The 14,191-nt window shown below is 36.5% G+C and overlaps 1 protein-coding gene across 1 annotated transcript; it reads right to left on the reverse strand.

The window, feature by feature from the left end:
- Positions 1 to 283: 283 nt before the first annotated feature.
- On the reverse strand, positions 284 to 13,974 carry LOC111795829 (protein PARALOG OF AIPP2). Its single transcript, XM_087123810.1, is given in 13 exon segments — positions 284 to 737; positions 739 to 1,617; positions 5,008 to 5,417; positions 8,836 to 8,960; positions 9,054 to 9,284; positions 9,417 to 10,176; positions 10,325 to 10,837; positions 10,945 to 11,247; positions 11,333 to 11,419; positions 11,533 to 11,627; positions 11,741 to 11,826; positions 12,440 to 13,522; positions 13,897 to 13,974. Coding segments are annotated over 13 exon segments (4,650 nt in total). The 5' UTR covers positions 13,900 to 13,974; the 3' UTR covers positions 284 to 662.
- Between the last annotated feature and the right edge of the window lie 217 nt (positions 13,975 to 14,191).

Raw genomic sequence — 14,191 nt, forward strand, 5'->3', positions numbered from 1 at the left:
TCCTCAAACTCAAATATGAATAAAGCTTATGATTCAAATATAAGCTTCTAAATCATGGAAATAGAGAGAGATTACGGTCGGTGATCTAGACGATCTACCCTTACCATGAATTGTATTAAATTCGAAGCTTCACGAACCCATCACGATATTTTCCCAGTAAACTTGAGAAGATTGGTGCTTAATATGATCAAAGCATATGAACAAAAGCTTAGACATGTCAAATCTATTAGAAAAAGATGGAAACCTTACTAAAGGATGATTCTAATGCAGCAAAGAGGCAGAGTAGTGTTAAGGTGAATATATGGGTCTCTGACACCCGCGACTGTTAACAAGCAAATATTATTTCTGTTTGTATTCTACTTATATATACAAACGGCCGCAATTCTGATCTTAAACTCAAAAGTGCTCAAGTATGATGTGAATAACTAACAGCATAACCCAGAAACAGAACAAGGTGAAATAATTACTGGTATATACTTTTGAGGAGAGGAATATGAACAGATGGGAAAGCGGGTTCTTGCATAAGAGAGCCCTTGAAAGATCAACTAACCTGGTATACATTTTGTCGATCGAATCCAAATTCGACAACACAAACACGAGCGTAACTACAACATCATATGCCTATTTCTCTGACAAACCCCCGAAGAGAATCAGTGAAGTGTTCACATGCCGCCGATCGGGTAGGAGCTGTTCTGATTTCGTAACGGTTTTTGTCGATTGGTGCTTCTCTGGGAATGGGAATGACAAAGACAATGTTAGGGATGCAGAGTCGTCTTCTTCTTCTTCTTCACCATCAATCATCTTTTCTGAGGACTCGCAGTGGTTATGTTTCTCATCTACTAAATCCATAAAGAAAGGGATCATACTCTTCTTTTGTAGTTTAGTCTCTGCCCCCAATGCAAGCTCAAGGTTCGGCACTGCATCGTGATATCGGTCCTCGGGTTTGGATGGAAGATCTAGGTGGTGATCCTCTATTTGATGTGATTCCACAGGAAAAAAGTGCTTTTCAGCAGTTTCAAAATCTTCTGGAATAACATTCATATCACAAACTTTATCAACTCCCTTTTTCTGAAATAGAAACATGGGACCAATATCATTCCTTGGTGAGACGTATGCATCCGATTGTGAAATTATACCACCTGAATTACAACTATTGTCATACGAGTTACCAAAGCCCGTCTTCGTCTTTTTGCTTACATGCTCTTCATCCAGCACTATACAATCCACCTCATCCCAAGAAGTACATTGACTAGCACCACTAGAAACTGGAGCTCTCGACTCAAATATTTCGATATGTTGGCGTTTTCTGAGATGGGAGTCTAGACAATGGATTCCTTCCGTATTTAAATCTCTTTTCAAAAGACCTTCGGAGACTGAATTCCCTTCTACTGTCTGGAGTGTAACTTTCTCTCCTTCACAAACCAATCTATCTAAGATTTTCTCTCCAGTACTAGTCTTTTTCACGTCATCAATGGTCTTGATTAATGTTGGCATATCTTCCGCTGCACCGAAGTCCAGCTTCACGTTCTTAGTATCACTAACTCCTACAATTTCTTTAACTTGAATGGATGGTTCAAATTGCTCGCCTTGTATGCTCTCTGAACGACCAGATTCCTTCTGCATAGTAGAACATCAGTGCATCTATTAATCAAAAGGGAAAAGGCGTGTTAAGAATCTAAAAGGAACAACTACACCAATTGAAAAAAGGAATGGGAAATAGAGATGTATAGCACAACAACAACAACAACAACAAAAAAAGGAAATGACAAAGAAATAAAAAGGAATAGTGATACCAGGAATAGGCTGGAGGAAAGGGAACGAAAAAAAAATAATCCAGTATTCAGTTATATTTTCTACAATCAGAAAAGAGATTCCAATTCACAACAAGTTGTAGCCAGATATCCAATGGACAACAATAAAACACATTCTAATCCACATTGTATTCATCTCCGAAATAAGCCCACCTAATCATCAATCAATTCACCCACATAACTGATGGGCAAACTTAGGATCACATTAGATTTTCAGTTCATCCAAGCACCTCCAAAACTTCTGCTAGAAAGCCTTCACAGTTTGCTGGTTCTGGCAGGCTAAACCAAGGTCTAGTCAAAAGAAACAAAACAACAACATGGAAAATAGCGATCTAATCTGTTAGGAGGAACTAGGATTATAAAATGAAGAACGGGTGAAACATAAGGTAATTTATAAATACTAACAACGAATTAGAAAACTTGACACATGAGCAAAAGACAAACATCCCACGTTAATCATTATACAACAAAAGACTCATAAAAATTTAGAGAGGCAAGTCCCAAAAATTTTAATCTCGACTCAGTTCCATGAAATAGTTCAAAATAATATCTACTGTTAGTTTCCAACACCACAAGTAACAAAATGGAAATGGCACATAATATCAATTATATCAACATTATAAAAATAAAGATTCTGCAAAAACAAAACAAAAAATTACTAAAAGAGAGAACTTTCATATATTCTTGTTGCTTTTGTGAAAAAAATCATTAATTAAACCCAAAATTATTAATTTACAAACTAAAAAAAAAATTAACCACACAGGAAAAAATAAAAATAATTCATAGATAAACAAAAGTGGGAGTTTTCCAATCACTCACCTTGCTACTCGAAATTTAAAGATAAAATGAAAATTTTGTCCATTTCATTTTGGGACAGGGGGAATTCACTATCCTAATTTTAGCCTGTACTTGTAAGGATTGGTGAAATGGTGTGGGGAAAATGAAAGGCTTTGGCTTCAAATTATTGAAAACATTCAAACTTGTGAAGGAGAATATTAGATGTTAAAGCAAAGCAGTTGAGAATCTAGGGGATAAAAGGGTGGTAAAGCAGCACCGTGGACCTGGATATTAAAGAGAAACGTGTAAGATTTGCCAAAAAAGGAAAGTAATCTAATGATGCAGTTGGAGAAAGACAATATAATCAAAGCTTTCACAAGCAGTATATACTGGGTTCAAAGAAGCAGGATTGTTCACTTGTACTTCAGTGCAGGCACTTGGGAACTCTAAAGTTCCAGGTCCAGATGGATGTTTGGGTGATTGCCTTAGAAAATTCTAAAACATGTTTAAATATGCTTTCTTAGAGATGTTCCAGGACTTTTTTTTTTTTTTTTCGGGGGGGATGTGATAGCTCAACTCTTGTATTAAAGAAAACTTCATTTAAATCCCAATGAAAGACCAGTCGGAAAATCTCATCCTATCAGTTTGATAACAACTAAGCATAAAATGCTTCCAATTTGCAAAGACAATGAAATGGTGCTTTCTGTAGTATTTCTGATTTCTAAATGACCTTTTGTCAAGGGGAACTAGATTTTACATCCAATCTCAAGTTCTGATAAGGCAATAGAAGATTTTATAAGAATTGAGGGTGATTCCATAGAGATTGATTTGGGAAAAGACGTAATATGGTCAATTGGGAGTTTTCTGTTGGCAGTGATGAAAAGGTATGGATTCATGAGTAGATGGCTTTAAATGCATAAGAGGATAGACAATGAATACCAGATTCTCGGGTTTCATAAACGAGAAGCCTAGAGGGTGATTTGAGCATCTAGGGTCTTGAGGAAGGAAAGAAGATCCTTTGTCATTTATCACCCTTCCTTTTTGTGTTAGCAGGGGCCGTGTCAAATGATCAATTGGGCAATTGAGAAACGTAACCTCAAGAGGTTCAAGGTGAAGAAAAAGCTCATTTTATTTCATTTTCAATTTGCCATCAATATATCCTCGATCCTTTTGACAGAGTCAAAAAGTTGTTGAAGAAAGGGGATGTGAAGCTTGCAAAATTCCTTTATCCTACATATTTAGGTGTACCTCATGAGAGAAAACCTAGAAGGAAGTAGAGGGAAGGATGCTAAGAAGATGGGAGTTATGGAAAAGGTTATGCTTGTCCAAACCAATTTTGAACCATGCCAGAATTTCCAGCCTAGCAGCCTAGATGATGCCGATTTTCCTACACCAAGAGAGATTGCTCAAAACAGGAAGAGGAAGATGCGATCCTTTGTATGGGAAGGAAACACCATTGAGCCATTTAGTGAACTGGGAAACAACTTTGTTGCAAGTTGAAATTGGTGGTTTAGGTGAAAGGAATGTAAAAAAGACGAAAGATGAAAGATCCGTAGCTCACAAGATGGATTAGGAAGTTCTAAAGAGAAGAAAAGTGGTACCAAATCATTAAATAGAGAAACCAACGTATTGGTTTCTTAACAAATGAAAATCTGGTTGTCAGAAAACTCCTTGGAGGAACCTGATTAATTTTGGGAGGTTTCTGTTTGTTTACTTTGGACTTTTGTAATTAATATTAAATTTTCTTTAATAAAGTAACAATCGAATTCAATTGAAATAATAGAAATGCCTGACTGGTAAGCCGTAATAACATATACAATTAATAGATATTTTTTTGTAACATCGGCATAATTAATATTATAAGACAAGACTAAAAATAATATCCTAATCAACTAACTATTACCGTGGCAACCAAGCATTAGCTCTACAAGTAGTGTGTGTGTGTGTGTATATATATATATATTTAAAATAAACTATATGTTACTGTAGGTGACACATTAACGAAATGGACTACTTTAAGCTACTTCTACAAACTCGAGGCTAAATGTCCATTTTTTCAACCTACTGATGTCCAAATAGATGCAATACAGAAAAACTCCATGACTAAAAGTGTAATAAAAAGTAAGTTGGTAGTCATGCATTTAAGAAGAACATCCAATTGACAAATTCAACAGCCTACGTGTGTGTATGCAAGCATTGGTAATGATTGTAGATTAAAAATATCATCAAGAACAATAGTTAAACAGAAAAAAGGAAGGGAGACAAGGGTAATGACGACCATAGCAGGTGTGTGGCATCATTGCATGATTGTTGACTGCTATGCTAAGTTTGTGTGTGCATGACTATCCATATACTTGAGAGAGAGAAACATTTCACTTGCACAAAGCTATATGAAAAAATATCCAAAAAGAAACATTACCATGGGGGCAGAGCTAGCGGATCCTTGACAAAATTCCATACTAGTAGATAACAATGGCGATGCTTTTGGTACGACGAACTGATCAACCTGATGGCCTGAATTTTCTAGGGAATTTAATTGTGTCTGGTGAACAGAAGTTTCACATTTGTGACCATCAGCGCGAGTTGCGTCAGAAGTTTGGCCGGCCAAACTGGATGCTTTGCCTGATTTGGGACTATTACAAGCAAATATTTCTTCATCTACATACTTGGCCAAACAAACATCATCAGTCTTTGTTGCTGTCGTATCAGGGAAGTTCTTGTCTAAAGGCACGGCTTCTGTACTATGGATATTTGAAGTCTTCAATGCATCTGAACAATTTACTTTCTTCCCCCTAAACACACCCCATAGGAAAAACAGCATATTCCAATCTGCAGGAAGAGGGGGCATAAGGAGAGAGAGATTGAAACATATTATCAATATACAAGCTCATACAAAGAAGTTCAAAAATTACAAACATGCAACGAAAACGATAATTTCTAAACAACCAAGTAGAAGTATACACATAGATAACTACCAAAACATGAAGTGTGCATCTAAGACAATACTAGGAAAATAAAGAAACCAGTAAAATACAACTCCATCCTTTCATTGTTTTAAACATTCCAAATAGAATTATAAACCATGGACCATATAGATCAAATCGAGTTAAGCTGGTTTGTATATACGGTGAGCTTTCTAGAGATAATAATGTTAAGCTATATTATATAATGATCATCTTCATTTTATATTACAATTGACGTTACCTTTTTCTAAACGTTTTCAAATTAAGGATCAGTTCAACTCCACTAAAACTAGTTTTGTTACTTCACTCTATTAAGGATTTTGGCCATCTGACAATTGCTCAAATGTGGAATGGCAAGAAAAGAGATTGACCTACAAGTAACCTAGGAGTGATGCTAGGTGGAATTTCAAAAACTCAGCTTTGCCTCACATTTCAAGATATTGTACTTGACTAGCAGTAAAAGGTTCCATCACCTCAAGAAGAGGCTCGCTAATTCGGTGTAAGAAACCCTTTCAGACCCACTTACTTGCTCTCTGCTTTTCCAATTTCAAATTCTAGAGAAGAAGAATAGATAGATGTTTCTAGGGTTTCTCCTCTTCTCTCAGCCTCCTTACTTCATCTACTCTTCATCAAGGTGCTTCCTATGCGCATTGCTGTTTGCTGCATTTTCACCAGAGTCATAACTGCACTGTGCTAAGTGAATACATTTCAGAGAACTCCATTAGGACTTTCCTTCGGCAATTCTTCTCTCCATTTCCCACCTGACCATATTCCTATGGCTTTCAATCTCTGACTTCAGACCTCCTACTCCCTGTTATCTTAAATCCAAACGACTTGCTTCTCTGCCATTGTGTTAGTGCAGTTTCAGCTAATCAAAATTTATCCATATGTATATTGTCTGTGTTCCACTCTAAGGCGGGTTACATTGTATACGTTTTTGGTAAATAATACACATTCTCACACATTCTCAATAATAGAGAGATTTTTTTTTTCTTTTCTGCCACATCAGCATCATAATTAGTATTTTTTTTAGGTAACTAATGGTCTTGTTAACTCAGGAACTAAAAGGAAGCCTCACTGGAACCATAGTGGGGAAGTATATGATTTAGAAACTTAGAAACCAAAAGGATACTAAACTCAAGATTCCAGAACCAAAAGGGTTATTTTTCCCAAGAATTCTTGAATATTTACGCAATAGAACCATAGTGGTTTGACCTCCTGATGATTGAAGCAAGTTAAGAAAGTTCTTTTTGCTATATTTTATAGAAAGAATAAAAATTGATGCTGCAGTCTGCACTACGGCTTCTTGGTGCAAATATTCTTCCATATTTCAACATTAAATTTATAACTTATCCTCTTCATTATCTGGTTGAAGAACTTTTTTATACCTCGCTTGGATTGGGGTCCTTCCCCTCTGGTTCATAATATCAATGAAATTGTCTCTTTTCAAGGAAAAAGAAAAGGAGAAGTTTATGGAAGAGAAATTGTTCAAACTTCAGGGTGACCACTGACCACCTAGGATGTTAATAAGTTATTCCTAAATGTGATACAATCAAATTGATTGATACATGAAGTTAGTCAGGTTGTGTGTGGTTTAAATACTCATGATAAAATATATATAGATAGATATAGATATAGATACTCTGCAACATTTTTCTTAAAACAAAATCAAACTTGTATTAAAATGAATGAGAGAGCAAGGAAGACATACAGAAACAAAGGCAAAAAATGAATAAAAGAGCCTCGAGAACCAAATATACAATCATTATAAAAATTCTAAAGGGTTAGAAGCCTCTAGTTAATTTAAGGATTAAGAATTCTTGTTTTGAGGGAGCAGGGAAGGGTTTAGGGTTTATCACCAAAAAAGTGCCCGAGGACTTCAGTAACAACCAAATAATCTGGGAAAAGCTCCTCCAGACATCTCAATGAAAGAGAACTCGAAAGAATGAGATGCAAACTCTTCTAGACCTGCTTTCACATAGATGATACACCACTATGGTCCAATAATTACAGAGAGAAGACCTCTCGATGAAGTTGATGATGTCAATACTAGCATAATAACAAGCTAAAAGAAATATCTACCCTATTCTTACGGATTTTGAACTTCAAAGCCTGACAAAGAAAGGGGTAAAAAAGTGAGTGAGGGAAGCTCGAAAGTGACAGAAAAACAATTACATGAGAAAGTTCCTAAGGACTCAAGAGACAAACATCTATTCTTATGTCCATAAAAAGGCAAAGTCCATGATAAGAAAGAGAAGGAAGAGCATATTAATAATCTCCCTTGGATCAAGATTCTTGCATCCTGAAAGTTATGAAATCTCCCCAAAGTAAAGCACAAAGGCAATACTGACAAATTTAACCAAAGAAAGATTATAAAGTTGAAGGACAAAAGAAGAAGAATAAGGCCATGTTCAATCCAATGGTCTCCTTTGGTGAGCTCGCTTTTTGTTTACCTTTGTACATTCTTTTATTGAAAAAGCTCATTGAGAAAGCTCGGTTTTCTTATATAAAAAAAAAAACAAAAACAAAAACAAAAACAAAGGTAAAATGTCCTAACCAATCTTCCAATCCAAATCGTCTCGTCAAATTAATGTCCTGTTCATTAGAGTTGAGTTTTACTTGCCCATATTCACTTAAAATGATTCAAATGGAAAATGCCCTAGCCACTCGGGTGCAGGGGGAAGGTGGGGATTTAATGATCAATGCAATAGAGGCTTCGGCTTGGGAAATATGGATAGAGAGGAACTATCAAACCTGAAATGAAACAGAATGTGATTGGGAGGAAGTCTCCGATTTGCTCAAGATACCATATTCTTCTTAGGTTACCATATTCTATCCTGTAGCGTCTTTTTCTGTTCTCTAATCATAAAAAAGCTGGTTTAGGTATCAAACTTACACAGCACTACATCAACTCCTATTTTTCCCAAATTATAAAATACAAAAACAGACCTACACCTTAAAGTTCTCACTCTGTATAAACCTGGGCATTGAACAAGAAGGCTCCATAGGAGGAAGAAGGCACACCATGAGATGTTAAAGATAAACAAAATGTCACCCAAAAGCAATTGAAGAAAACATAATACACAAAATAATAAACCAAACATTCCCTCTCTAATTTATACACATCTATGAGGATTCATATAATAAGTAGAAGACCTTTTCTAGATATCTTCAAACATCATGTAAGAAGGACAACTTGGGGACAATCTGACACACAATTTCAAATACCAATTTGATAAGTAGCCACTTATTTTGAAATGATAAAGAACTCAATGAATTCTTACGTTGTGAATTTTCAGGGAGCTGATTTGAAGGGAATATCAAGAGCTCGACACCATCAAGGTTTCCTTTGAGTGCTAAATCATTCTTGATCATATGATCCAGTACATTTCTGTAATTTCTCTCATAACTAGAATCACAAAAAATACGGTCAAAAGAAAGATCAGAGACTTGCATGAAAGCCAAAGGAAAGATTATGAATGGAAAATGTTGAAAGTGACACCTGTGAATATCGCTTGCAAAGAAGTACAGAGCAATATTATCTTCTTTGACACCACAGTCATGAAATTGGGAGGGCCATGTGCTCAAGCGAGGTACTTCTTTCAAAGAAATATTGTGGGGAAGTCTGTTTGCCACTTCAATAACTTTTGATGATGCACAAGTTGACAGATGAGCCTGAATTCCATCACAAAAATCTGGAAGTTTCCCACCCCTATGCAACTCAAAACCACCCCTTCAAGAAAACAACAAAAGGTAGTTTCAATGATTCGCAGTAGATGATAAAATCTATAGTAGTATGCTTTTAAAGAAAGAGACTGAAACAAATCAACCAAAATCAATGAGGAAACTCAAATGAGAATCTTACTGCCATATATATTCATACTCCGGTATCACTGACATCTTCAGCAAAAGTGAGGTTGTTGAACCACGACCCAACAACTCTTTCATCCTAACCTTTTCCCCAGGAATGGTAGTTGAAACTGTATCCTCCAATTTTGAAGGAACAGGAGCCTCAAGATTGAGCACGACAGGTGGCTTAGAAATATTTGCAGCTGGTTGCCTATGAAAGCTAGTAGCAGAACTAGTGACAGTTGCCTTCCCTTCGTATGCTCTTTCAGCAGAAATCTCGTTTTTTAACTTGTTTGAAAATGGAAATTGATCTTGATGCACTGTATCACTATTTGAAACCGTGCTTGATGAGGAAACTTCATCAGATTGGTCACTAAATTTTCTCCTTTTATATATTTCAGGTCTTCTAAGCAATGCTGCTTGAATTGCGGCCTTCAACTTGTTCTCCTCACAGGTCTCCTCTCTAGAGCTACTTGTATTATTATCAGCAACATAAGGACTACCACTAATACAAGAATCTGTAGCATGTTCAGTTCCTTTACATTTTTGACACTGACCACTTTTTGGACTAGTAGCAACAGTAGGCTTCAATAAATTTGCAGAACTCTCCCTATTCTTCTCATCTTGTCCTATCATTTCACGTGACCTTCCATTATCACTATAAGACGGCCTCTCAACAGTTAAGGAACTGGATAATGGCTCATCCTTGGGGCTAACATGATTTATCTTTTGATCAACAGAAGAACTGCAAATTCCATTAGTGGATAGGGCCCTAACTGTAAAAACAAATGAAAATATTAACTAATGCCATTAGCGAAAAACATGCCTGTAAAACTTACAAAACTAGAAATTAGTGAGTAAGAGCATCAGGCCCAAAGAAGCAAATATGATATTAATTCTATCCAGCCATCAGAAACATCATACCTGGACTGAGTGGATTATCTACACCCTTATGAACTAGACTGCTTCTCAATTTGGAGTGAGTACTTGAGACTCCATCAGATTGCATAACTTTTTGATCTCGATTGTTGCTTACAGATGACAAATTGGTTTCATCACGCAATGAGAGCTTTTGATCAACCTTAGATGTTGAAACAGAACTTGTTGTAACTGAACTAATCCAGGAACGATCTACTTTTGGTGGATTTTTCCTTTCTAATATACTCCTGTCCTTCACTTGTTTTATACCTTTAGGATCCTGGCCATGAGGAAACTTAGACGGTAACATTTTAACTTTTGATTCACCCATGACTACACGTCCAGAATTTGGAGTTTTAAATGATTGAGATTTTCCTAAAGCTCTGGCAGGCCCCTCCTTGACTTCAAGGAAGGTATGTTCTCTAGCACCCCTTGGCTTTTGGGGTATAAACTCATCAACAAGTTTGACCTTCGGTTTGGAATTTAAGGTGTTGAATGAATTAGACTTTAAAAGAGAACCTGTATGTTGAAACCAATAGGCAAATGCATAAACAATAAACAATCTGCACAAACATGAGGTAAAAATGTTGAAACTAAAAAACGGCCATATACGGTTGCTTATTTACCCTTGAGTGTCTGAAGTCTTGAACCAACAGATGGTGAGCGAGCCATTTCTGAAAGATCACTACTACATTGATCACCCAAACTCTTTGGTTGAGAAAAAGTCAGTTTCCCTTTATCTAAGCTTTTTGATGAAAAATCACGGGATAATCCAATACTCCTGCCAGGGCTGGATGCTTTTGTTGAACCTTTGTTAGTTTCAAGGACCTGTCTTTTTGCAGCTACAGATACATCAACATTTTCTACGTTCTTCTTGCCAAAGTTTCTCATACTTGAGCTATCTCTGCTTACTCTTTTTCCCTCAGCATCTAAGCATTCAGTGTGGCAATAAAATAAAAGTTGTTAACGAAAATGTCCTTAAAATTGACATCTAATTTTCAGCATTTCTCTTACCAGAAACTTGGGTACTTGGACTGATGACGTTTGTCCTTCTCCCTTCATCTTTTTTTTTATAGGAAAGGTTGCCATTCCCTTCAACATCTGAAAATTAATTGCACTATGAGATCATAATATGCTCCAAAAACATGGGCAAATTCTATGTTCCCTTTTCTTCTTAGTTACTACAGCTCCATAAACATAAATTACAAGGTCACCTTGCTTCTGGATTTCCTTTTCTTCCGCAGACTTGCATTCTTCACACAGCCAGTCACCTTCAGGAACTTTATCAAGCCTTTCTCGCATGCAATAGCTGATACAAAGGAGTTGTTAGTACACTTCATCTTTGGTTTTACAAGAGTAAAAGCAATTAATGATACAAAAGTATGCCAAAGTATAATTGAAATGAAAGGGCCACGTCCTTACGTGTGTTCTGCACCATCAGTGCACCTACTACATATAGCAAGTAAATCCTCACGACCAGCATCACCACAAATATCACAAACTTTGACCTGATTACCAATGGAAGTAAGAGAACAGCCAGAGTTCAAAATCAAACTAAAACACTTAAGGTAAAGCAAATAAAAGTGCAGTAAAACTTCTCAATAATACACAAGTAATGGTAAGAAACACCGTGAGAGAGAGAATTCCAACAGCACTTGCACAAGCAGCCTTTCCCTGTACAAATCTATCCTAATATGTTACAGGCTCGGTCACATGATGACATCGACTAAGTTACTAACCCGATCCAGTGTTTACTTATATGGGGTCACCAATTAACCTTCGAGGCAAGAACCAGAGAAAAAGCAAACCAAAAGGAGAGGTAATTCAGACAGAAACTATAAAACACAATCAATCAGGAATAATGTAGTATCAATTTTCTCCATGTATATTTCGACTCAGAAGACTTGAACCAGAATCCAATCATATCTCGACTCTAAATCATAATCCTAGGGACCAATACTACATGAAAAACATTTATTACCAACTGACCCATACATTGTGAAATGAACCAACCAAAGGCTAGAATAGATGAAAGATAAAAGGAAAAGAATTGTAGAGTTGCAAGTTCCATAGAGGAAATAAAAGGGGCTGCTTGATAATAAAGAATTTAATCCGACTCACATCATGCTCTACAATATCCGATTCATCACTCTCTGATCCAGATGCAGACTGCAAATAGGGCTCCTTCACATCAGATTTCCCAGACAAGTCCTTGAAATTTTCATCTTGCTCATCTTCATACTGATTTTTCACGTCTCCATCAGGAGGCTCACTTTTATCATCATGAATCTCTTTTTCTGACTTTAGTAAAATTTGTGAAGGAACCTTGGAATCATCACAAACCTTGTTGCATGTGTTGGTAACAGATTTTTCCCCATGAGGTGGAACACTAACGGCTTCTCTAGTCAAAGAGTCATTATGCACCATAGATGATTCTAATGGTTCTTCCTTCACACAAGTGGATGGATTCTGTTCAAAACCCATTTCAGATAATGGTTTACCACTTGGAGAAAGAGAGTGTAGAGCACGTTCGTCCGTAGACCTGTTGTGAACCTCTTTAGAAGCAGGAATCTCTGAAAAAGCTAATTTGGAGGAAAATACTACCTTGTCTGATCCTTCTCGACATAAACTACCCACTGAAGCAGAACCATGTGATAATTTTTTATTGTCCATAATCTTCTGGTGAGAAACCACTGCCATATTTGCATTACTAGATCCACTAATGCATGAAGTGTTGTCATCATGGCCCTCTGCACCGATACTCTCATGCTTCTCCAAAACGGTTTGAACGGATGACTCAGAAGCAATATGTCCCTCTGCAACTATTCCACTATATAACTGTTTACGCATGTCAATGTCTATTGAAGTGTCATCCCAATTAGATGACCTTATAGTTGCCGTACTATCAGCATTTTCAGAAAAGGAATCGTGACCAGAGTTAACACTAAGTAGAGAGCTTGCACATGCTCTACTCTTCACGGAGGATATAGCATCAGCACCATTAGCAGAATACTGACTTGTAGAGTTAACATGACTGGTTTCATCAGAAAATTCTTCAGTCTTTGAAACTGTGTGTGCTCGTTGAAGATGCATACAAGATGAACAAGGTGCAGAGCACACATTACAAGTTCCAGACTCGCCTCTCATATGAACTGGCTGATTCATGAAGCAGTTGGTAAAGTTTTTACTTGACTGAGGTGATACCTAAAAAGATGAAGTAAGATTAGCTATATAGAACACACTCGTTTCCTTTCTTTTTTAGCAACTGTCGAACTAAACAAATATACAGCCAATCACCCTACCACATTGCTAGAATGGGAAATGAAAATCAATATAACAAATCACCAAAATCCAGTATACCAAGGAATTAAATACCCAAAATGTGAACTTAGTGGCTAAGCTATAACATCGACTTTCTATAAATAGTTGATATTCAATACCATTGGAATGTTCTACATTTTCCACAATAAAAATAAAACTTAAAAGGGTACTATGCCATTAGAGATTAAGATATGCACTGGCAAAAGAAATTTATATTAATTAAGTACCATATAATGCAAATTACCCGGTTATCTCACCATATGTCTCTGAATTTCATTGTCAGCCTTCTCAATAGACCCTTGTGTGCGACAACTTTGTCTTAGATCTGGTGTAATCTAAAAAGCAAGCAGAAACGACATTAATAACCATCCTCCTACATTCAGAAGCCAAAAAAAAAAAAAAAAAAAAAAAAAAAAAACCACCGCACAAAGAAACTGGAATCGACACCATTGCACGGATACCAGTGAAAGCAAGCAATAACCTCTCTTAAAAGCGCAGCAAAAAGAATTATACAACAATAACTGCAAAATATCCAGCAGACACAGAGACGTA

The sequence above is a fragment of the Cucurbita pepo genome, chromosome 5, assembly GCF_057944985.1.
Source record: "Cucurbita pepo subsp. pepo isolate OVF chromosome 5, ASM5794498v1, whole genome shotgun sequence".
Lineage (NCBI taxonomy): Eukaryota > Viridiplantae > Streptophyta > Magnoliopsida > Cucurbitales > Cucurbitaceae > Cucurbita > Cucurbita pepo.